The sequence below is a fragment of the Myotis nattereri genome (assembly GCF_964212035.1).
Source record: "Myotis nattereri genome assembly, chromosome: 1".
In the NCBI taxonomy this organism is placed as follows: domain Eukaryota; kingdom Metazoa; phylum Chordata; class Mammalia; order Chiroptera; family Vespertilionidae; genus Myotis; species Myotis nattereri.
In genome coordinates, this window is record NC_138075.1 from 109,254,803 (window position 1) to 109,279,646 (window position 24,844).

Genomic DNA, 24,844 nt, shown 5'->3' on the forward strand with positions numbered 1-24,844 from the left:
GCCGTTTCGGCCTCACCGGGGCCATCCCAACCTCACTAGGGCCGTCCCGAACTCACCGGGGCTGTCCCAGCCTCACCGGGGAAACACGAAGTTTGGCACTCTGTCCCCTGCTGGGCAGCTCCCCTCCAGACAAAATCTCCAGGTGTTCCTGGTGGCTGAACATCCAGCACGCCTGCTCGGACTTCGCCCTCCACCAAGTGCACAGACTGCCCATCTGTCGTCCCCCAGCGTCCCACGCGAGACTGGAACCGGTGGGCGTGCTTGTGCGCCTGCTGGTACAGCGGTTCCACATCGCCAGCCCAGCTGGCCTGCCCCGAACCCGACTCCGCCCCCTGAGTGCGTCCCTCCCGGATGCGAGGAGCTGAAATCTGCAGCCTGTTGGTTGGGCTCTGTACTTGGTGTCTCTGCACATCCTACTCAGTCTCAATGCTCTTCTTTCTTTCCTTCCAGTTGTAGAGCTTCCACTGGGCCAGCTTTCCCATGGTTCCGTATGATAGCTGTTTGTCCTATAGTTGGTAGTTTTGATGTTGTTGTGGGAGGCAGCACGCACAGGTCTGTACCTTACACTGCCATCATGGTTCTCCTGGGTCTGCTTCTTGAGTGTGTCTCCCATGGGTGCGAGGAGTTGAAGTCTGTAATTTGTTGGGTTAGGCTGCAAAAGCACAGGTGGGTCTTTTTGTGCCCCTGGCACAGCTTGGATGGGGATGTAAATTGATTAGGGCTGGGTCTCAGGGAGTCGCCAGGGCGGAGCAAATAGCAATGGCGTGGTCTCCGCGGCTCCTCGCCTCTTCGGGACACTGGGACTTCACGTCCCCCAGTGCCGGCAAGCAGCTGCGCGCCAGAGCCTCCCTCGCTTTCCGACTGCTGCAAGGCCGTGCCACCTCTCCCCGTGGGGCCTGGGGCCTCAGAGACCTGCCCCAAGCAAGCCCAGAGGATTACAGAGTTTGTAAAAGCACAGGCGTTTCCTCTTGTGCCTCTGGCACAGCTTGGATGGGGATGTAAATTGAGTAAGGCGGTGTCTCAGGGAGTTGCCATGGCAGAGCAAATAGCAATGGCGGCGTCTCCATGGCTCCTTGCCTCTTCGGGACACCGGGACTTCGCGTCCCCCAATGACAGCAAGCAGCTGCGCGCCAGAGCCTCCCTAGCTTTCTGACCGCTGCAAGGCTGTGCCACCTCTCCCTGTGGGGACTAGGGCCTCAGAGACCCGCCCCGAGCAATCTGATTGAAAAAAAAACCACGCATCCAGTTGCAGCCCACCTGGCGTGCAACTGTGTACCTCTGTTTTTGGCGCCTCTGTAGCTCCTACTCAGTCTCACTGCACTTCCTTCTCTCCTTCCAGTTCTAGAACTTCCACTGGGCCAACTTCCCCATGGTTCTGAATGGTGGTTGTTTGTCTTATAGTTGGTAGTTTCAATGATGTTGTGGGAGGCAGCCCGCACAGGTCTACTCCCTACGCCGCCATCTTGGTTCCTCCTCCAAGCAATCTTATTCTTAAAGACTTGATTTTTGTCATAAACAAGTGGATTTGAATCATATCAAACCAATATACATGTTTTAATGAAATGTCTCTTCATTCCACTAATGCAATTCTACCTTAAAGCTTATGTTGTATAATCTATACTAATAAAAGGGTAATATGCTAATTAGACTGGATGTCTTCCTGACATCCATCCGGATGTCCTTCCAGACAAAGTCACCGTGGCGGGGGCCGAGGCAGAGGCAGTTAGGGGCAATCAGGCCAGTAGGCAGAGGTGGTTAGGGGTGATCAGGCAGGCAGGCAGGTGAGCAGTTAGGAGCTGTTAGGAGTATATACTAGAGGCCTGGTGCATGAAATTCATGCATGGGGGGCGGGTGGTCCCTCAGCCCAGTCTACACCATCTCCAATCCTGGACCCCTCGGGGAATGTCTGATTGCCGGTTTAGGCCTGATCACAAAGGGATCGGGCCTAAACCGGCAGTTGGACATCCTCTCGCAATCCAGAACCGCTGGCTCCTAACCGCTCACCTGCCTGCCTACCTGATTGCCCCTAACTGCCTCTGCCTGCCTATCTGATAGCCCCTAACCACCTCTGCCTTCTGGCCTGATCACCTCTAACCTCTGCCTACTTGCCTACCTGATTGCCCCTAACTGCTCTCCCCTGCCGGCCTGATCTCGCCCCCAGTGGCCCTCCCCTGCCAGCCTGATTGCTCCCTAACTGCCTCTGCCTTGGCCCCCACCACCATGGCTTTGTCTGGAAGATGGCTGGTTGACCAGGTCTAATTAGCATATTACCCTTTTATTAGTATAGACTAGAGGCCCAGTGCACAAGAATTTGTGCACTCAGCGGGGAGGGGGGTTCCTCAGCCCGGCCTGTGCCCTCTCGCAGTCTGGGACCCCTTGGGAGATAACGACCTGCTGGCTTAGGCCTGCTCCCGGGTGGCAGAGGGCAGGCCCAATCCCTAGGTGCAGCCCCTGGTCGGGCTCAGAGCAGGGCTGATTGGGGAGTTGGGGCGCCGCCACCTGTCATGCACAGAGCAGGGTGATCGGGAGGTTGTGATGCCACCCTCACTCACGCTCAGGGAAGGGCCGATTGGGGGGTTGGGGCACCGTCCCGTCACACTCAAGGCAGGGTCGATGGGGAGGTTGCGGCGCCACCCCCTGTCACGCACAGAGCAGGGCCCATCAGGGGGTTGGGACGCCGCCATCACCCACAGAGCAGGGCCGATCAGAGGGTTGGGGGCGCCGCCACTCTCACACTCAGGGCAGGGCCGATGGGGAGGTTATGGCTCTAACCTGTCACACATAGAGCAGGGCCCATGGGGGGGTGGGGTTGGGGCACCGCACCCTGTCACACACAGAGCCGCAGGGCGATCAGGGGGTTTGGGCGCTGCCCCCTGTCACGCTGATCCTGGTGCCGGGAGGCCTCGCAGCTCCGCTGATCCCGGTGCTGGGAGGCATATTACCCTTTTACTATATAGGGTAGAAGCCTGGTGCTTGGATGGGGGCCGGCTGGTTTGCCCTGAAGGGTGTCCTGGATCAGGGTGGGGGTCCCCACTGGGGTGCCTGGCCAGCCTGGGTGAGGGGATGATGGCTGTTTGCAGCTGGTCACACACCCTTCAGGGTGGGGGTCCTCACTGGGGTGCCTGGCCAGTCTGGGTGAGGGGCTGAGGGCTGTTTTCAGGCTGGGGGTGACTGAAGCTCCCAACTGCTCCTTTTTTTATTTTTTCTTTTTTTATTCTGTGCCAGCTTTAGCTTTGAGGCTTGGCTCCAGCTCTTAGGCCTCTGCTGCTGAAAGTAGGTTTCTGGCCTTTGCTTACAATGTTGTGAACCTGCTGGCTGAGGCTGGGCAGACTAAAGCAGGTTTCTGGGGTTTTGTTTAGCTTCTATATTTGTTACATAGTTGCTTAGAGTTGCAGCTCAGAGGCCTGCAGCGGCAGGCGGGGAACGTTGGAGTCCTCCGTCACTGAAGCAAGCAAGCCTTATGTTAGTTTCAAGCTGCCTGGCTGCCGGCCGCCATCTTGGCTGGCAGTTAATTTGCATATCACCCTGATTAGCCAATGGGAAGGGTAGCGGTCGTATGCTAATTACCATGTTTCTCTTTTATTAGATAGGATATATATTAAAACAAAGATTATAATTTCAGCTATTTCATACTATGATAGTGAGAGTAGAAGAAAGTCATTCAGAACTGTTTCTGGCATGTGGTTAAGGACACAATACATGTGAAATTATTATCAGTGTATGTATGTACTATAATTTATTTTACAGACTTTCCTATTGATAGACCATTATGTTGTTTACATTCTTTTGCTATTACAAACCATTTTGCATCTCCAAGATCTGATTGAGCAGGATGACAATACCATACTTGATTTCCTTGGTTTGAGCCTGCATAGACTAGACTTTATACTCTGATTTTCCTAAGATTTAACTCTTAGAGAAAATCCAGCCAGTTGCCTTGCACTTGGTTTTGTTATCCACATCTCTGCTCAGCAACTTCCAAACATTGTCCTGAGAGGACTGTGATAGGCAACAGTTCTGAGAACTTTCCCTTACACAACCACAGGCCCTTACACATAGCTGTGCCTCTAAAAACCTGAGTTCTCTGTTCAGGGTTCACTCTGTTAAACTTCTCCTTTATTAATTCTCTCTGCATGAGGAGTTAGAATGCCTGGGTTCAGGTTTTAGCTCAATACAAATTAATTAGCTGTGTGATTTTGGATAAATCACTGGCCCTTGGTGTACTGAAGATTATTGGATAAAACATCCTTTTCTGTGTCTACTCAGTTTGTACTACTCAGGTCCTGCCATTTCTTCCTCCCGCTTAGTCCTATAGCTATTTACCTGCTTAGGGAGAAAAACTATGCAATAATTTCCGCATATAAGTGTACCCGTGCACTTCAAATCCATTTTGTTCAAGGGTCAACTGTATTTGTTTGTTACTATTTATTTATTTATTTTTAAAGATATTTTATTGATTTTTTACAGAGAGGAAGGGAGAGGGACAGAGAGTCAGAAACATCGATGAGAGAGAAACATCAATCAGCTGCCTCCTGCACATCTCCCACTGGGGATGTGCCCGCAACCCAGGTACATGCCCCTGACCGGAATCGAACCTGGGACCCTTCAGTCCGCAGGCCGATGCTCTATACACCGAGTCAAACCGGTTTCGGCTGTTTGTTACTATTTTTAAAAATTCTTGGAAAAGGTTATACATCCACATGGAAAACTTACACACACACAATGCTGTTAGAAACCAAGATAGTGGTTACTCTTGAGGAGAGTAGTTACTTGGGGGTAGTGACTAATGGGGGCTTTGGCAAGTTAGGAATGTTCTAACTTCTTGATCTGTGTGCTGGTTACATGGGTACGTTGAGTTTATGAAAGTACAAACATTTTCACCTTTTGTGTATGTATACTTAAGAAGTTTTTTTTGAAAAAACTCAAAATGTACAAAAGACTGTATAGGGAAAAGTCTCCCTATCGCTTCTGTTTCTGACTCCCAGGTCCCCTCCTGCGAGACAACCACTGTTACCTTTCTTGCGTGTCCTCCCAAACCTTTTGTAATCCTATATAATAAAACCCTAATATGCAAACCAACCAGAAAGCAGAAAACCTGGAAGCTCAACGCAGGAGCTTCCCCCTGGTGGTCAGTGTGCTCCCACAGGGGGAGCACCTCTCAGCCAGAAGCGGGGCCCAGGACTGGTGAGTGCAGCGCGCCTCCCTGGCAGAGCTAAGGAGCAACCCAGCGGTAAGGAGTAGCAAGCAGGCGGGTGTAAGGAGCCAGGGGTCCTGGACTGTGCTGGAGAGCGATGTCCCACTGCTGTGCTAAGCCCGCAAGTGGACATCCCCCAGGGTCCTGGACTGTGAGAGGGCACAGGCTGGTCTGAGGGATCTCCCCCCCCCCCTCCCCAGTGCATGAATACTGTGCACCAGGCCTCTAGTGTATAAATAAGTTTACAAATGTATGTACGGATGATTATTTTTTTCTTTATACATGTGACAGCATAAAATGCACACTTGGGTCTTGATTTTTTCACCTCATAATATAGCTTAGGGATAATTCCAAATTCTAACATGTGGAAGTAACCCCAGGGCCTGGTATATAAATATTCTTGTTAAATAAACAGTGTCTCCCAGAGGAGCACCTGGTTGTAATAATGAAACCATAACTCCTGCAAGTGGTTATGAAGTCAACCCAGAGTCAGCCTTCCTGATGCAAAGGCTAAAATAACCTTCCTGAGTACCAGGGGCTTCTTTTTTAACTAAGGGCAGGCACCCGAATTTCCTGTTGCAATGATGCAGAAATGAGGTGAGGTCAGAGGCTGTTTTTAAAGTCCTGTAAGGAACTTCCTCAGCGGTCTGAAGACCCTCCGCTGTTCAACCCTTTTATATTATTTATTTTTGGTCTGGAATGACGCCGAAACAGCAGAGCCAACCCTGCTTTCCCTGTGACTCCGGAACTGGCCCACACCGCGCAGTAAGACGCCCCCGACTCGTGGTACCGCCTGCGGAGAAATCAGAGGCTTGCAGAAGCTGCAGTGTTTTGGATGCGGTCCCAAACCCGAGGCTGTGGTTGCGAGGTACTAACGTTAGTTTCCGTGGGCGATGGATTCCGGGATACTGCGGCCAAGCGAGAGCCCGGGCGGGGCTGACCCGGAGGTTCGCCACCTGAGCAGTTGGGACCCCGCGGGCTGCTCCAGGGCCCTCCAGTCCGCCAGCGGCGGGAGCAGGTGCCTTCCTCACTGGGTCCTCGCGGCCAGTCACCGTGGAGACGGGCCGATCTGCAGCTGAATTCCCGCCCTCCATGGAACTTTACCTCCGAGAACGCACACTCCCGCCTTCCTTTTTCTCCTCCCGCCCCCGCTTCCCCCAGCAGGCACCCGCCCCCCTTCTCTCTGTCGCCCCCTCCCGGACTGCGTCTCGCCGGGCGGACCCAGCTCGTTGCCCGCCCCTTAAGAACAGGACGCGCAGTTTCTCAATGGAGCCGCGGGGGGCTCGGGCAGCCGCGGGGGTGGCAGTGAGTCGGGAGGGAGGCGCGACATTCCGTCTCTTCCCTCTGCCCCTGGCCGTGGCCTGAGGCGCTGAGGTGGCTGGCGGGTGGCCGGACCGCAGCCGAAGGATCCGTCACGCTCGGTAGGAGCGGGGCGCCGCCGCCGAGGCCTTCACCGTTCTTCATTTCCTCCTCTTTCCTCCGGATCGGCTTTCAGCTCTTCGCCGGCACTGTTTTCCGGGAGAAAATACACACGGATTTCCGCCCAGAAGACGCGACACCGGGGAGCCTTCGGCGAAGAGACAACGGCGCCGGGCGCAGCATGCACGGGCCGGCCCCGCACTGCTGAGCCGCGTCGCGCTCCCGAGCCGGCTCTGTTCGCGGCGGCGGCGGGATGGAGCCCGCGACCGCGCCCCAGGCCGACATGGCGCCGGAGCTGACCCCGGAGGAGGAGCAGGTAAGCGGGCCGGGGTGGTGGGCCTGTCGGAGCCCGGGGGCCCCGCGCCCCAGCGCCCCAGCCCGCGGCGGCCTCCCTCGTCGGCCGCGCCCCTGCCGCCCTCCCCCGAAACGGGGCTCCCCCACTCTCCCCCCCCTCCGTCCGCCCCCGGCCCCCACGTTTGCAGAGCTCCTTGCCTCTGGCCTCTCCTTCCTATACAGGTTTTGCTGCTTTCTGTGCGCATTTGTGTTTTCTAGGGCAGAAAAGCCCCAGTTGGGGGCAGGGCTCCTGCGGGGACCGTCTGCCCTCCCGAGGATGCCCTCGGTTTCCAGATGAGCTCCGCGGGCCTCGGGCAGCGCCCTGGCCGCCTGCGGGGCACATTCTGGAAGGTCCGGGCCTTCCCACGCCCTCGAAGTCTCCGGCCTGGACCTTCCTGTTCTGCACGCCCACTTCCCTACCCCGTCTGATTCCGGTCTCCATCTTTCCGGAGCCTACTTTGAGCTCCATTGTCCCTAAGCGCTTGTGACCGTCATCCCAGGAGGAAGTGGTTTGCGGTGTCATTTTGAGGGTTTGGGTAGGGGAAAAGCCGGGCCTTTTACCTCCCTCTCTCACATTTTTGCGGGACAGACCGGCACCACACCTTCTGAGAAGATGGGAGTCCTACAGATTTTTCCCTGTCTCTTTCTTGGCACTACCCATACCCGGCCTTAGCCGTGCTCAGATGGAGCCATATGGTCTGATTCCATATTTTAATAGAAAAAATCTGAGATAAGATGGTCACCCATTTCAAACTCTCCAGACCTTGTCCCCAAGAACCACATTTGATAGTACTGTTTCTAGTATGGAGACAATCTGGTTCTACAAACCAATATTGGTTAATGGGCTTGTTTAATACTTGATTGTTTAAAAACCCGTTTCTTCTCATTTGTGGAGATGACATTTTTTATATTTAGCCTCAGACCACAGTCTTTCCTTTTGACGTTTTGAGATAAAATCAGCACCGGGGAAAAAAAGAATTCTGCTTTGTACAAGCCATGGTAACATTCTGGTAACTGCAGTTGAGCATTAATAAAATGCTAGTCAGGGCTTAGTGCAAGCAAGGGGCCAAGGAACCAAGCCTGCCAGAATTAGAGAAATACTTTAGTACTAAGGTATGATGTGTTAGATTGATTTTAAAGGGGCAAAACTCTTTCATTCACATATTTGGGGGGGTTACCCAGATTTGAAGTTTCTATGTTTCTAAGACTTAATGGCATCAGTATTCCACTATGAAGATGGCATTAGGTTGCAAATTAAAAAATTAAAACCAAGGAAAGCAAATATTAAACTATTGATAAGGTATTGATAAAGTGGTTTAGTACAAATGGTTTATATCAAATGAATGTGATGGATATTAACAAGGACTAGATGGAAACAACTGTTTTCTACTGGCATTTCACAATGTTGAAACAAACATAAAAGCAGCATAGTTCCAAGTATTATAGTTCCAATTATTGCAATGTTTGATAAAATTTCATATTTTACTTTAATATCATGGAAGAGTACTCTTACCTGTAAAGATGTCTTTAAAGTATTTACATTAAACAGCAAATGGGTGTAGTCTTATAATAGTAGTCATCATAGGAAATAACACATTTATTCCATAATGTTAGTCCATTGCTCAAACCGATTTTAGAACTCATCTAGAATTTATTTCAAAGCTGTGGTGGAATCTAATCTAATAAAAGAGAAACATGCAAATTGACTGCACCTCTGCTACGGCCAAGCCACGCCCACCAGCCAATCAGAGGGACTATATGCAAATTAACCCAACCAAGATGGCAGCTGGCAGCCACAGAGCTGGAGCAAGCAGAAGGCTTGGTTGCCCCAGTGATGGAGGAAGCCAAGCTTCCAACCTGCCCTGGCTGGCGGTGGCCTCTGCTAAATGCAACAAAGTTTTAATTATAGAAGATAAATAAACCCCACATACCTGTTTCCAGCCAGCCTCCATTGACAGCTTGGGCGGCTGGGGGCTGTGGCCAGCCTGCAAACAGCCATCAGCCCCTCACCCAGGCAGACCAAGAACCCCAGCGGGGACCCGCACCCTGAAGGGGCTGTGGCCAGCCTGCAAACAGCCATCAGCCCCTCACCCAGGCTGGCCACACCCTCATAGGGTGAGGGTCCCTGCTGGGGGCCTTGACCAGCCTGCAAACAGCCATTAGCCCCTCACCCAGGCTGGCCAGGCACCCCAGCGGGGACCCCCACCCTTAAGGGGCTGTGGCCAACCTGCAAACAGCCCTCAGCCCTCACCTAGGCTAGCCAGGCACCCCAGCGGGACCCCCACCCTGATCCAGGACACCCTTCAGGGAAAACCAGCCGGCCCCCACCCATACACCAGGCCTGTATCCTATATAATAAAAGGGTAATATGCAAATTGACCCTAACAGCAGAAAGACTGGGAATGACTGGTCACTATGACACACACTGACCACTAGGGGGCAGACGCTCAATGCAGGAGCTGTCCCCTGGTGGTCAGTGCTCTCCCACAGGGGTAGCTCTGCTTAGCCACAAGCCAGGCTGATGGCTGCCAGTACAGTGGTGGTGGTGGGAGCCTCTCCCGCCTCCTCAGCAGCGCTAAGGATGTTTGACTGCAGCTTAGGCCTGCTCCCCACTGGCAAGTGGACACCCCTTGAGGGCTCCTGGGCTGCCAGAGGGATGTCTGACTGCCAGCTTAGGCCCAATCCCCCAGGGAATGGGCCTAAGCCAGCAGGTGGTCATCCACCTAGGGCTCCCAGACTGCGAGAGGGCACAGGCTGGGCTGAGGGACCCCCCTCCCCCCCCCCCCCCGCCGAGTGCACAATTTTTTGTGCACCGGGCCTCTAGTCCTATATAATAAAAGCCTAATATGCAAATCGACCTAATGGCGGAACTACGGGCGGAACAACTGGTTGCTATGACGTGCACTGACCACCAGGGTTCAGACGCTCAGTGCAAGAGCTACCCCTTGGTGGTCAGTGTGCTCAGCCAGATGCAGGGCTCATGGCTGGTGAGTGCAACTGCTGTGGAGGGAGCTTCTCCTACTTCCACGGCAGCGCTAAGGAGCAACGAGCCAAGTGATAAGAAGCGAGGGGTTCCAGACTGTGAGAGGGTGCAGGCCGGGCTGAGGGACCCTCCCTCCCTCCTCCAGTGCACAAATATTGTGCACCGGGCCTCTTGTCTTTGAAATATTTTCAATGTTGGAAAAATCTTGTACTTTTGAGAGGCAATTCGATTTTTGGAAATAGCAAAAAATCCTTTGGAACACTATTTCAAAAGTAAAGTAGGGGATCAAACTGGGTTAAGGCAAAACTGAAATGCATTTAGGCCCTCTTTGGGGTGTGGAAATTGTCTTACAGATGTTTCTGGAGCAGATCCCGCCTGAATGGTATCTACCTTCCATACAGTCATGTGAATCAGAAACCCAGAACTATTCATGGACACTGCTCTCTCTCAGCCCAGGTATATTATATATACACTAGAGACCCGGTACACGGAATCTGTGCACTGGTGGGGGGCATGGTCTGTGGGAATCAGCCCACTGTGGGAATGCTACTCATCCCGATCAGCTGAGTGGCTGTGGACCCGCCCTCTGAGTGGCTGCTTCCGCAGCAGGAGCAGGTCAGCCGAGTGGCGCTCCCACTGTGGGAGTGCACTGTCCACTAGGGAGCAGCTCCTACATTGTGCTTTTACCCTGGTGGTCAGTGTGCATCATAGCGACTGGTCATTGGTCCTTCTGTCGTTCGATCGCTGGGCTTGTATTATATAGGACAGTGGTGGTGAACCTATGATGCGTGTCAGAGGTGACACGCAAACTCATTTTTTGGGTTCATTTTTCTTTGTTAAATGGCATTTAAATATGTAAAATAAATATCAAAAATATAAGTCTTTGTTTTACTATGGTTGCAAATATCAAAAAATTTCTGTATGTGACATGGCACCAGAGTTAAGTTAGGATTTTTCAAAATGCTGACACGCCAAGCTCAAAGGTTCACCATCACTGATATAGGATCATCAGGTTTTTCTGAATATGTCTTGAATTCTTTGATTTCTTCCACCACCACCTTTATCACCCTAGTCCCTAAGCTACTTCATATCCTGACAGATTTTCTGTTTCCTACCTGACCCATCTATATTTCTTAGCTATTATTCCAGAAGCCAAAGGCAAACTGCAGATCTGATTGCATCTTCCCTTTAGCCTACCTGTCCCCCAAATAAGCATTTATAAAAAAACCTTGAGTGACTTTTACATTGCTCTTGGAGTCATTACAACTCTTGAATATGATGTGCAAAGCCTCAGCCTTTGAGTGGTCTAGAACCCTAGCTAATTCTCACACCTCATCTTTGCTCCAGGCACACTGGCCTTTTTTTTTTTTTTAACATATATTTTATTGATTTTTTACAGAGAGGAGGGGAGAGGAATAGAGAGTTAGAAACATCGATGAGAGAGAGAAACATCGATCAGCCGCCTCCTGCACACTCACACTGGCCTTTTGATCCTGCCTTTTGCCCATTTCCTTCTTTCCTCTGCCTGGAAATACCCTCCACTGCTAACTCCCTCTTCATCCTTTAGCTTTCAGATTTCACTTTCTCTGGAAGGCCTTCCTTGATGTACCTAGTTAGGTTAGGTCTCTGTTACTGGTTCTCAGAGTAATATATACTGTCCTTTGTATCACTTACCACAAGTTTACATTCTGTGCGATTGCATGACCAGAAGCTCTATGAGGATTGGAACTGTGTCTGCTTTTGCTTACCATCATAGGCACATTGTCTAGCATAATGACTGGCCCCTAATGGACATTCAGAAAATACTTGTGGAATGAATTAAAGTAATCCTGTATGTGATTTATACACAGATAGCATTTATACACAGATAGCATCTCCTTTTAGAATGGCTTATGTCTCTTCTGCATGCATGGTCTAGACCAGCCGTGGGCAGACTACGGCCCACGGGCTGGATCCGGCCCATTTGAAATGAATAAAACTAAAAAAAAAAAAAAGACTGTACCCTTTTATGTAATGATGTTTACTTTGAATTTATATTAGTTCACACAAACACTCCATCCGTGCTTTTGTTCCGGCCCTCCGGTCCAGTTTAAGAACCCATTGTGGCCCTCGAGTCAAAAAGTTTGCCCACCCCTGGTCTAGACAAATAAAATAAAAAAAAAAAGAAAGAAAATAAGGACATTGCTTATTTTGATATGTGTCGCTTAGGCTTTACTAGTGGCCCGGTGCATGGATTCATGCACATTGAAAGGAAATTAATTAGAAGAAAGATTTGGGTGTTAATTACGTTACTGCAAAAAATTACATGTCAAAATAGTATATGTCATACCTATATATATAAAAGGTTAAGTGTCTGTCCGACTGTCTGACCAGCTGCTACCTATGTTGCGCACTCAACGCTCAAAGCAGGAGCTGCTGAGCTGCAGTGACTTTGCAGCAGTGGAACTTTGCAAAGTGCCCTGTTGCACAATGGGACCCCTTGGGGGATGTCAAAGAGCTGGTTTTGGCCGGATCCCTGCAGGCCAGGCCAACAGACCCCACTTAACAGAGGGACCCTGCTCACTCTGCAGATACCCTTCGAGCTGCGGTGCCACCCCAGGTGCAGCTGCCCGGGGAGGGACCGTGAGAGGTTGGCTCCAGGGCATGTCCAGCCCGTCTAGCCCAGTCCTGCCCTGCTGGCTACCTTCTAATTAATTTCCTTTCAATGTGCACGAATCTGTGCACCGGGCCACTAGTAGCATTATAAAATTAAAACACTCGTGTGATTGGCGCCAGCGAGAGCTTTATATGTATCACGCATGCGCGAGTCAACGTTTATTTTTATTTTATTTTTTTAATATATATTTTATTGGTTTTTCACAGAGAGGAAGGGAGAGGGATAGAGAGTTAAAAACATTGATGAGAGAGAGAGAAACATCGATCAGCTGCTTCCTGCACAATCCCCACTGGGGATGTGCCCGCAACCAAGGTACATGCCCTTGACTGGAATCGAACTTGGGTCTTTTGAGTCCGCAGGCCAACGCTCTGTCCACTCAGCCAAACCGGTTAGGGCTCAACGTTTATTTTTAAACTAGAGGCCTGGTGCACGGATTTCTGCACCGGTGGGGTCCCTTGGCCTAGCCTGTGGGGATTAGTGGACCTCTGCACCACCACAGCCAGCCTTACCCGTCAGCTCATGGGGCTGCAGCCTGCTGTCCGCATCGATCCCACACAGCACATAGTGCATGAAGCGGCAGGCGGCAGGGAGGAGCCCAGCTCCCACTCATCGCGGCCCCGCTGTGCCAGCCGCCGCCGCTCAGGTGCACAGGGGGTGTCCGCAGAGAGGCTCATACCCCCGCAACTGCACTCACCAGCTGTCAGCCTGGTGTCTGGTGCCCGCCTGTCTGTCAGCTGAGTGGCACTCCTGCTGTGGGGGCGCACTGACCACCAGGGGGCAGCTCCTGCGTTGAGTGTCTGCCCCCTGGTGGTCATAGCTACCAGCCAGTCGTCGGTTGTCTAGTCGTCCGGTCATCTGGTCGCTTAGGCTTTTATATATATAGATTGCCAGTGCGTGTCATATGTACTGGCTGGTTGGTTGGTCGTACGGTCGTACGTCTGTATGGTGGTCACTTAGCCTTTTATATATATTGACTAGAGACCTGGTGCATGAAAATTCGTGCACTGGGGGGGGTCCCTCAGCCTGGCCTGCCCCCTCTCACAGTCCAGGAGCCTTCAGGGGATGTCCTACTGATATCCTGGCAGGGAGCGGGCCTAAGGTGCAGTCTGGCCTCCGTGGGAGGTGACCAGGCAATCATGGGAAGGCACTGCCCCCATCACCCCGTTGCTGCTGCCACTGCCGGCTTCCGCAGCTGCCGGCCCTCGGCCCTCGCTTCTTAGCTCTGGCCTTGCCCCCCACCCACTGGTGGGTGGAGGGTGACCTGGGGCCAGGCTGGCTGGGGGAGGGGCTGTGGGAGGTTGAGGCACAGCAGGTCACACCCTGTCCAGCCCCTGTGGAGGCGTGGCGCTGGGACCGGGCCCGCACCGCTGCCTCTGTGGCTGCCTCTGCGGAAGGTTCTGCACTGGGACCGGGACTGAGCAGCCCCCTCTCCTGCTGCCTCTGCGGAAGGGCCCACACCAAGGCCTCTCCTGTGCCGCTGCCTCTCCCGCGCTGCCTCTGTGAAAGGGGTGGTGGGGCGGCAGCAGCAGCGCCACCTCCTCTCCCGTGGCGGCACCGTCTCTGCTCCTGCCCCCTCAGCGCTGTTGCCTCCTCCACTCCCGCAACATTTCTAGGGTGTCTACTGTGGTGTCACCAACCAAGGATAGCTCACTGGGCAATGCACTCCTGTGGGGGTATTTAGCTGTGGTAGCATTAAATGTTTGGGGTTCCCCAAGTGTCCCTGATCTATGGAGCTGACCATGTGACTGGGAGTCCTGGGTTGGGAGGACCAATCTGGGGGAGACATGGTGTGGTGAAGGCTGGGGCATATCCATGGTGATGGGTTGGAATGTGGAGGCTGGGACTGGGGTCTGGAGACTGGACAGGGGCCAGAGATCTCACCTGGCTACTGAAGGATGTGGCCATCTGCTGGCCAAAGAGGTGAGGCCTGTGGTTCTCTGAGAGCATGTGCTGCTGGGGCTTATGGGGTTTGTTAGGTCCGTGCTGACAGGAGACAGGCCAAGAGATGTTGTGAGAGTTTTAGAAATTTTATTTTTAATACACACCAGCATATCCATCAGCAAGCAAGAGTAGGGAGGGCAGGATATTTATGTCTCTGTGTGGGTCGGATGTAGGTGCTGGCGGTTGCAGGAAGCTGGGTCTAGCATTGCTTTTCTCAGCTGCTTAGCTTCTCTTGTGACACCTGAGATGAAAATAACAGGAAAACAGCAGAGAGGGCAGGAGCCTCAAGTGGGGACAATAGAAAAGTACTGAGCGCAGGGAAGAAACTGAGAGCAGGGGAAAGGTACAGAGTATGCCTAACAGGGTTTGGCTGGCCTGGGACCAGAATCACACTTGAAACCCTTCAGGCCACAGGACCATGCTCCAAGCACTAATCCAAACTGGTCAGGCCTAATTTTGTGGGTTTTAATATAGACATATATGTTTGGTTTTGATGATGCTTTTAAAATATGATTTAAGCCCTGGCTGGTTTGGCTCAGTGGATAGAGCGTCAGCCTGTGGACTGAAGAGTTCCAGGTTCAGTTCTGGTCAAGGGCACATGTTCAGGTTGCAGGCCCAATCTCCAGTAGGGGGCGTGCAGGAGACAGCTGATCAATGATATTTTCTCATCACTGATGTTTCTCTCTCTCTCTTCCTTTTCCTTCCTCTCTGAAGTCAATAAAAAGATATTTAAAAAAAAATTTCTTGCCCGGCCATTGTGGATCAGTGGTTGAGCGTAGACCTATGAACCAGGAGTTTACGGGTTCGATTCCTGGTCAGGGTACAATAGGCGACTGTCCGACTGTCTGGGTTGCGGGCTTGATCCCCAGTGTGGGGCGTGTAGGAGGCAGCTGATCAATGATTTTCTCATCATTGATGTTTCTATCTCTCTCTCCTCCCTTCCTCTCTGAAATAAAAAAAAATACATATATTAAAATATTCTTAAATTCTTAATTATTTTATTTTATTTTTTAAATCTTCACCCAAGAATATGTTCTTATTAATTTTTAGAGAGAAAGGAAAGGGGAGGAGAGAGAGAGAACCATTGATCAGTTGCCTCCCATAAAAGCCCTGACTGGGGATTGAACCTGCAACCAGGTATGTGGCCTGATGGGAATCAAACCTGCAACCTTTGGTATACAGGATAGCGCTCCAACCAACTGTGCCACCAGGCCAGGGCTATGGTTTATTTTTTCAATTACAGTTGATATTACATTAGTTTTATGTATATATCATCATATAATTTACTAATTGATGCCCCCATAAGTCTGGTACCTACCTGGCACCATGTATTATTGATTTTACTAGAGGCCCGGTGCACGACATTCGTGCACTCAGGCCGGGGCTGGGGGGTTCCCTCAGCCCAGCCTGCGCCCTCTCGCAGTCTGCGAGACCTCAGTGGATGTCCAACTTCCCAGCTTCTGGCTGAGCAGCGCCCCCGCTGTGGGAGCGCACTGACTACCAGGGGGCAGCTCCTGTATTGAGTGGCTGCCCCCTGGTGGTCAGTGCACGTCATAGCGACCAGTCATTCTGCTGTTTGGTTGATTTGCGTATTAGCCTTTTATTATATAGGATTCCCTATGGTGTAACTGTACATTCCCATGACTTTGTTTTTAAGTGAGGCATTATTATTATTTTAAAGTATTTTTATTGATTTCAGAGAGGAAGGGAGAGGGAGGGAGAGGTAGAAACATCAATGATAAGAGAGAATCATCTCCTACTGGGTATCGAGCCCGAAAACCCAGGCATGTGCCCTGACCAGGAATCAAACCATGACCTCCTGGTTTATAGGTTGATGCCCAACAACTGAACCACACTGGCCAGGCTAAATGAGGCATTATTTTACTTTTTATTGAATTTATTAGAATGACACTGGTCAACAAAATTATACGGGTTTCTGGTGCACAATTTTGCAACACATCATCTTCCTTGTGACTATTTTGTAACTGCCAATTTGTACTTTTTAATCTCCTCACCTATTTTACCTATCTTCCCAATTCCCCTCTTCTCTGGCAATCATCAGTTTGTTCTTTGTGTCTATGAGTCTGTTTCTGTTTTGTTTATATTTTTTAGATTCCACATATAAGTAAAATCATATGATATTTATCTTTCCCAGCCTAACTCATTTATTTTTATTATTTATTTGTTTGTCAATTTTGACCTGAGGATATTTTTTCCATTGCTTTTTTAGGGAGAATTGGAGGGAGGGAGGAGGAGAGAGACAGAGAGAGAAAGAGAGAAACACAGCCATTGGTTGCCTCCTGTACATGCCCCAACCAGGGCTGGGAATCTAACCTGCAACCCAGGTATATGCCCTTGACCAGGAATCAAACCTGAGACCCCTCGTGTGAGGGCCAGTGCTCTAACCACTGAGCACACTATCCAGCACTAGGTTTTAATTTAATTTATTTTTTTAAAAAAATATGTCCTTATTGATTTTAAAGAGAGGAAGGGAATGGGGTAGAGAGACAGAAACATTGATGAGAGGGTCACTGTTTCCTTGGTAATTTTTTATTTGGAAAAGTCTATCCAGTGAAGTCAATGGGATGTTACAGTCCCCTACTCTGACTGTATTGTTGTTAATCTTGCCCTTAACGTCCTCTAGAAGTTTTTTTTTAATATATTTAGGTGCTTCTATAATGGGTGCATATATGTTTATCAGGGTTATATCCTCCTGTTGGATCTATCCCTTTAGTATTAAGTAGTGATCTTTGTTTTCTCTTATGATAGCCTCATTTTGAAGTCTCTTTTGTCAGATATGAGTATTGTTTTTTTTTGTTTTTTTTTTTGCTCAACTTGTTCAGTGCTTTATTGAAACAAGGCCCTAACAGATGACTCATCAGGGCCTTCAAGCATAGCCCTTCCCACATCCTGAGAATAAAAAGTCAGAGGTGGTTCTGACCTTGGTTTAGCTGCCACCTCGACATTTCCTCTTGAATATTTTCAAACCTTAAAGTGTAAAGATTTTGTCCAGACAGACACATATATACTCCTGCCGAAGGCTGTCACGCTCACTGAAATGCTTCCACGCAGTGGTTTATGTGCGAGGCGTTGTGCATCTACAGCTCTCCATCCATTTATCATCCATCCGTTTGTCCATCCATCTGTTCATTCATGACAAGACAGCAGCAAGTTCTCACAAGTCAGGCACCAGGGTTCACAGCAGTGGGGGCTGGGCTTCCAGTGAGGTTTAAGGACGCAGGCCTTAGCCCTCACCCAGGGGCCCCCAAGTATAACATCCCTTTCCGAGGCAACAGAAGACAGGCCAAGTGGGTAATTAAGGTTTGAGTCCATAACCCCAACTGGACCGGGAGAGCCTAATGGGTAACTTTGGGTGGGGCAGCCCTCCCTTCTGGTGACCGCTTGACCACCTGTGAATGACCTGAGATGGGCAAAAAAATCAGACAGACAAGTCAGGCATGCAGGTAACACTGAAACAGGAAGAGTAAGAGCTTACATTTGTGCTGGAGGTGTACGTAAGGAGGGACAGGAAAGAGGGAACAAGAAAGCAGGAACAGGCAGACACATGCAGGAGTGCTACTGAGGGCCAGGGCACAGTGCTACTCCTAGGGCAGGGAGGAGTGCGGCTCTGGCCCATCTTGGGGCTGTGGTTTCCCTCAGCCTCAAACATACAAACAAAGCCTCTAGGAAAAAGGGGACTTTTCTGGACACAGGGAGACAAAGGGTTAACCCAAACAAGGAAGAAAAAAAGCAAAAGATTGTTGTTGGACACAAGATACTTCCTTTGAGCTGGACATAATCCAATTTCACTGTCAACAGGCTGGGTTCTTCTAGGAGATGGGTTGTTGGTAGAGGGGTGGCACCAGGGTATGGAGTATGGTTGGAGTGAGACAAGGGGATCAGGGCTGGGGCGCATGGACAGGACACCCTCACTGTCCTGGGGCCTCCAGCAGTTCCTCACTATTATAAGCCTCTGGGTAGCTGGTGCCCAGGCCACTCGAGGCAATGAAGGTAGGTGAGTCCGTGGCTGGCCTTTCACTGGTCCTGCAGGCGACTACAGAGCTCCCTCCGGCTCCGCTCCCCAGCCCAGCTGCGCGTCTTGAGGCGGAAGGTCCTCAGCTTGTCCTTGAAGGCCTCGTGGTTCATGGGCCGATAGTCTTGGGGTTCACAGAAGGTCGGGTGCTGCGGGAAGAACTCCTTGTAGCCGCCTTTGAGGATGTACATCTCAGGATAGTAGAGGCTGGGGTAGTCATTGATGGTTCGATCTCGCTCCCTGATGAAACAGCACATGCGGGGCCCACGCTCAGATGAGAATTCACAGTGGAAAATGAGGATGATTCTCTTGTCCAGGCTATAGGGTGTGATGGGGCTCTGCAGCAGGAACATCTCGGCGTCCTGTTCCAGGGGCAGGTTCACAGCAGTCTTGATGTGCCCGCCTTTATACTCGTAGGGGTATCTGCAGTCCACAATCACAAACCTCTCCACGATGTTGCTGAACTTGCCCATCAGCAGGGCCACCATCCTTTCTGGTGAGATGTACTTGAGGTCTTAGTGCTTCCCATCCACAGTCTGTAGGAGGAAGGCCTTAGAGTAATCCCCAATCAGTTCACGGTGGTCACTGTCCAAGATGTTCTCAATCTCGTCGTGACACAAGGACTTGGAGCGAAGGACCCGGGCTTTAGGTTCCTCGGCCTCCTGCTGCTCCTCCAGAGGGGTCACACTTTTCCTCCGCTTGTTCTGTACGGGCAGGTCCCTGTCCTGGGGTCGCTCTAGTCTCTTGAGGATGGGCTGGATCACACCGCAGGGCATGGACGGAGAGCGGAAGAGCCGCTGGCACTTGCTGTACATGATGAAGTCCTGCTCCTCCTCCTTTTCCAAAGTCTTGACCAGTGGGGCGCTAATGAGGCTCTCCATGCCTGGGGGAACTGAATCAGCGTCCTCTAAGTCATCCTCCAGGATGTCCACAAACCCATCATCTTCGTCAGGAACTCCCTTGGTGGGGGTCAGGAGGAAGCACTGGGCCAGGGGACTCAGCTCCTCTACTTCCATCTTCCGCTCAGGGGTGAGACACATCAAGTCGGGGCCGAGCTTGGCCTCTGGGCAAAGGCTTCTCTGCGGTTGGCCCACTCAGCCAGAGCGTGGGCGTGGTTGGGATGTGTGGGCGTCCATGGCATCTTGAAGACAAACCCATCATTCTCCTTATCCTCCTCGGAGCTGTGGGCAGTTTGGTCACGCGCCTTACTCTTCTTCCAGCTGCCAGGCGCTCAGGCATTGGTGATGTTCCGTAGCACAGGGCTGTGGCCCAGAAGCCTCACCGGCAAGGACTGGAAGTGTCAGATGGGGAACTGCTTGCTTCGAAGATATGAGTATTGTTATCCCAGAATTTTTGTCTTTTCCATTTGCATGGAAAATTTTTTTCCATCCCTTCACTCTCATCCTCTGGGAGTCTTTTTGTTCTTCAGTTGGTTTCTTGTAGACAGCATATAGTTGGGTCATGTTTTTGTATCCATTCAGCAACCCTGTGTCTTTTGACTGGAGCATTATCTATTACATTTAAGGTTATTATTGATAGGTACTTATTTATTGCCATTTTAATTCTGTATGCCTAGGTTTCTCTCTTTTTCTTCTCATTACAGTAATCCCTTTAGCATTTCTGGTAATGCTGGCTTCTTGGTGATGAACTCCTTTAGCCCTTTTTAGTCTGAGAAGCTCTTTATTTCACTGTCTATTTTGAATGATAGTCTTGCTGGATATAGTAATCTTAGTTTCAGATCTTTGTTTTCTACTACCTTTAGAACTTCATTCCATTCCCTCCTGGCCTGTAGAGTTGTTGATGAGAAATCAGATGACAGTATCAAGGGAGTTACTTTGTAGCTAACAGTTTGCTTTTATCATGCTAACTCTAAGATTCTCTCTTTGAGTGCATAATCTCAAAGGGAACAGGGAACACAAGGGAGGGTGGGTGGGAGGAAGGTAATCAGTGAGGGACCTTGTATGCATATATGCATGGCCCATGAACACAGACAATAGGGCAATGAGGGCCTGCGGCCAGGAGTGGGTGTGGGCTGGAGGGGGTCAATAGGGGGAAAAAGGGACATATGTAATATTTTCAACAATAAAGAATTATTTTTAAAAAAGATTATCTCTTTGTCTTTAATTTTTGGCATTTTAATTAGTATGTTTCAGGGTCTATTTCAGTTGTTCTTGCTTGGGACTCTCTCTGCCTCCTGAACTTGTGTGACTTTTTCCTTTACCATATTAGGGAAGTTTTCTGCCATTATTTCTTCAAACATGTTATCTTTCTGCCTCTTCTGGCACACCTACTATTCTAATATTATTACGTTTCACATTGTCCCACAGCTACCTTAAGTTAGTTGTCCTCCTGGTTTTTAATTGTTTTTTCTTTTTGGTTCTCTGATTGAGTGATTTTTTTTCAACTCTGTCTTCTAATTTACTGACTCGATCCTTAGCTTCCCCTAATCTGCTGTGTATTCCTTCCAATGTGTTCTTTATTTGTGCTATGTCATTCTTTTTTTTTATTATTAAATCTTTATTGTTCAGATTATTACATTTGTTCCTCTTTTTCCCCCCCCCATAATTCCCTTCCTTCCAGTTCCCACCCCACTCTCTGCCCTTACTCCCCACCCACTGTCCTCATCCATAGGTGCACGATTTTTGTCCAGTCTCTTCCCGCATCTCCCACACCCCTTTCCCCCCCAAGAATAGTCAGTCCATTCCCTTTCTATGTCCCTGATTCTATTTATAATCAACAGTTCATTCTGTTCATCAAATTATTTATTCACTTGATTTTTAGATTCACTTGTTGATAGATGTGTATTTGTTGTTCATAATTTGTATCTTTACCTTTTTCTTCTTCTTCCTCTTCTTAAAGAATACCTTTCAGCATTTCATATAATACTGGTTTGGTGGTGATGAACTCCTTTAGCTTTTCCTTATCTGTGAAGCTCTTTATCTGACCTTCAATTCCTAATGATAGCTTTGCTGGCTAAAGTAATCTTGGTTGTAGGTTCTTGGTATTCATCACTTTGAATATTTCTTGCCACTCCCTTCTGGCCTGCAAAGTTTCTGTTGAGAAATCAGCTGACAGTCGTATGGGTATTCCCTTGTAGGTAACTGAGTTTCTTTCTCTTGCTGCTTTTAAGATTCTCTCTTTGTCTTTTGCTCTTGGCATTTTAATTATGATGTGCCTTGGTGTGGTCCTCTTTGGATGTCTTTTGTTTGGGGTTCTCTGCGCTTCCTGGACCTGTAAGTCTATTTCTTTCACCAGGTGAGGGAAGTTTTCTGTCATTATTTCTTCAAATAGGTTTTCAATATCTTGCTCTCTCTCATCTTCTGGCACCCCTATAATTCTGATGTTGGTGCGCTTGAAGCTGTCCCAGAGGCTCCTTACACTATCTTCGTATTTTTGGATTCTTTTTTCATTTTGCTTTTCTGGTTGGGTGTTTTTGCTTCTTCGCATTTCAAATCTTTGACTTGTTTCTTGCGCTCCTCTGGTCTGGTGTTGGGAGTCTGTATAGTATTCTTTATTTCAGTCAGTGTATGCTTAATTTCTAGTTGGTTCTTTATCATAACATCGAGGGTCTCATTAGATTTCTTGTAGATCTCATTAAGTTTATCGGCGTCTTCTAGGCAGTTCTTGAGAGACCTTAAAAGTGTGGTTCTGAACTCTGTATCTTCCATTGACAATTTTGTCCTGTTTCTTTGTCTCCGCATTTTTTTTTATGCTTTCTTGGTGCACCCCCTAGTGGTCTTTGTGTGCAGCCTTGTTGTAGTTAAGCCTTGATTGTTGTAGTTAATACTGGCAGGATTTGAATTCCAGGCCAACTGGCTGTCTGTGCTATGTCATTCTTTATTTCTGTTTTCATTGTTAATATATCTTTTCTCATGCTGTTGAGCATTTTTACCATCATTACTCTGAACTCTCTATCAGATAAATTTTTTATCTCCATTTCATTTATCGCTTCTTCTGGAGCATTCTCTTGTTTTTCATTTGGGGTATTTTTTTTTTTTTTTTTTTTTTGGTCTTCATTTTGGCTGCATGTTTAGGTTTGTGACTACGTATTAGGTAGATCTGCTACACCACTCTATCATTAGTGCCGGACAGTGTCAAATGCTGTTTCTGACTAATTAGATCAGGCAAAGGCTGAAAGCCTCCAGAGACCAACCTCTGCCTGTAGACTGACTGGATTCACGCTTGAGTAGCCCTCAGGCAATTGTCCTCAGGTGTGGTAAGGGTTTTCTTCCAACAGGGTGGGGCAACTGCTTCTGCCTGGAGGCTAATTGTTATTCTGTCTCTCCTTTTTTTTTTTAATATATTTTATTGATTTTTTACAGAGAGGAAGGGAGAGAGATAGAGAGTTAGAAACATCGATCAGCTGCCTCCTGCACATCTCCTACTGGGGATGTGCCCACAACCCAGGTACATGCCCTTGGCCGGAATCAAACCTGGGACCTTTCAGTCCGCAGGCCGACGCTCTATCCACTGAGCCAAACTGGTTTTGGCTTATTCTGTCTCTTAATGGGCCTTAGAAACTCCACATCTTGGGGCAAGGTGTTTTCCAATAGGGTGGTCAACTGATTTTCCCCCAGGCAAAACCCTTTTGTAGCAAATGTCTGTGTGAGAAAGATGACCTCTGCAGTGTGAGGGAATGAATTAGCACAGGAAACCAGGGTGCCTACCTTCTGAGCTCTAACCCCAGAGCCCTCAACCCTGGCTCCTGCTCACGCAGCTCCAGTCCACTCCGCCCTCCCTCTGCCAGAGTGGCTGCAGAGGGAATTTTGTGTGTTGGTCCTTAAGAGGGTGACTGCATTTCCAGCTGTCTTTACCTGACAGAGAGCAACCCTGCTGCTTTTCACCACCAGAAATGTGGCCACCTTTCTCAGTTTTGGTGACCTCTGATGGGTGGCCCAGCTTGGGAATTAGACCCCAGAGTTGTCAGTGGCCACCCCCCAGATCTGAGATATCTCTCTGGACCTTCAGCTGCTGTCTATGGGAGCCTGGCCAGGCCTTTCACACCTCTGCCCTTCCTACCAGTCTATATGGTCTCCACTTTCCATCCTTGGTTATAAGTGTTCTTTCCAGCTAGTCTTATGTTGATTATTCAGGATTTTTTTTTTTTTTGTATTTTACTTGTAATTCCAGTTTGACCCTGGGAGAGTGTCTGTGTAGTACCCACTTACTCCACTGCCATTTTTTTTTCTCAAAATATTTTTATTAATTTCAGAGAGGAAGGGAGAGAGAGAGAGAGAGAGAGAGAGAGAGAGAGAGAGACAGAAACATCAATGATGAAAGAGAATCCCTGCCCTGGCCGGCTTGGCTCAGTGGATAGAGCGTTGGTCTGCGGATTGAAGGGTCCCAGGTTCGATTCAGCCCAAGGGCACATGCCTGGGTTGCGGGCTTGATCCCCCGTGGGGGGCGTGCAGGAGGCAGCCAATGAATGATTCTCTCTCATCATTGATGTTTCTATCTCTCCTCCCTTCTTCTCTGAAATCAATAAAGAAATATATTTAAAAAAAAGAAAAGAAAGGGAATCCCTGGTCAGCTGCTTCCTGTGTGCCCACTACTGGGGATTAAGCCCACAACCTGGGCATGTGCCCTTGACCGGAATCGAACCTGGGACCCTTCAGTCTGCAGGTCAGCGTTCTATCCATTGAGCCAAATGGCTGGGGCTCCACCACCATTTTTAATCTCAAGCTTTAAGTTTTTAAAAGGAACACCAAAGGAAGCCTTGATATATCAGGGCAAGCTTCTTAGAGGAGGTGATTTTTGAGCTGAGTCCCAAGGGGACTACCCTGCTTGTATCCTGCCTGGGTAGCCAGAATATGAAACTGGACAACCAGTTGGTCTGGGCTTCCTGTCACTACTTGAGCCAATTCAGCAGAGACCTCTTCTTTTTCTTTTGTACAGGAGAAATAACTATTTTTGGAGCCAAATATTGTCGAGTGAGACTCCTTCCACGACCCGCGTGGAATAGGGTTCGGTATCTGAAAGAGGAGCCGCACAACAAATGAGAGAAAAAGACAGGAGATAATTTTGCAATATTGGGGGACCAGGCGGCAAGTCCCAAAGGACTTCCTCCATGCTCAGGCCTCACCAAGCTTTTATTGATCTGGGATGCATCCATAGCATAGCCCTTAGGCAGACTTAGACCCCCTAGTAACAAGCCCTTAGACCCCCTAGTAACAAGCAGACTAGCCCATCAGCAAGGATTTACATAATAATAAATGAGGGAGTAGTTTCAGCTACCACTGTCTGGACAAACAGAGGTGGCGCCTAGCTCCGAGCTTTGCTAGGGCT

At 49.5% G+C, this 24,844-nt stretch overlaps 1 protein-coding gene and 1 pseudogene across 3 annotated transcripts in view; one reads left to right on the plus strand and one right to left on the minus strand.

Annotated features, from left to right (window-relative positions):
* The first annotated feature begins 6,411 nt into the window (after positions 1-6,411).
* PTPN9 (protein tyrosine phosphatase non-receptor type 9) overlaps positions 6,412-24,844 on the plus strand; it is a 162,250-nt gene continuing 143,817 nt past the window's right edge. The window contains exon 1 of one of the 2 annotated variants that reach the window (XM_081084467.1): positions 6,412-6,929. In XM_081084467.1, the coding sequence (XP_080940593.1) occupies positions 6,867-6,929 (63 nt within the window). In that variant the 5' untranslated portion in view covers positions 6,412-6,866. The remainder of the gene's footprint in view (positions 6,930-24,844) is intronic. The other variant, XM_081084468.1, reaches the window with a different exon arrangement.
* Positions 18,562-23,738, minus strand: LOC308528188 (M-phase inducer phosphatase 2-like; annotated as a pseudogene). The gene is made up of 2 exons: positions 23,728-23,738; positions 18,562-19,878 (listed from the first exon to the last, which is right to left on the minus strand). The product of its transcript is annotated as an M-phase inducer phosphatase 2-like (transcript).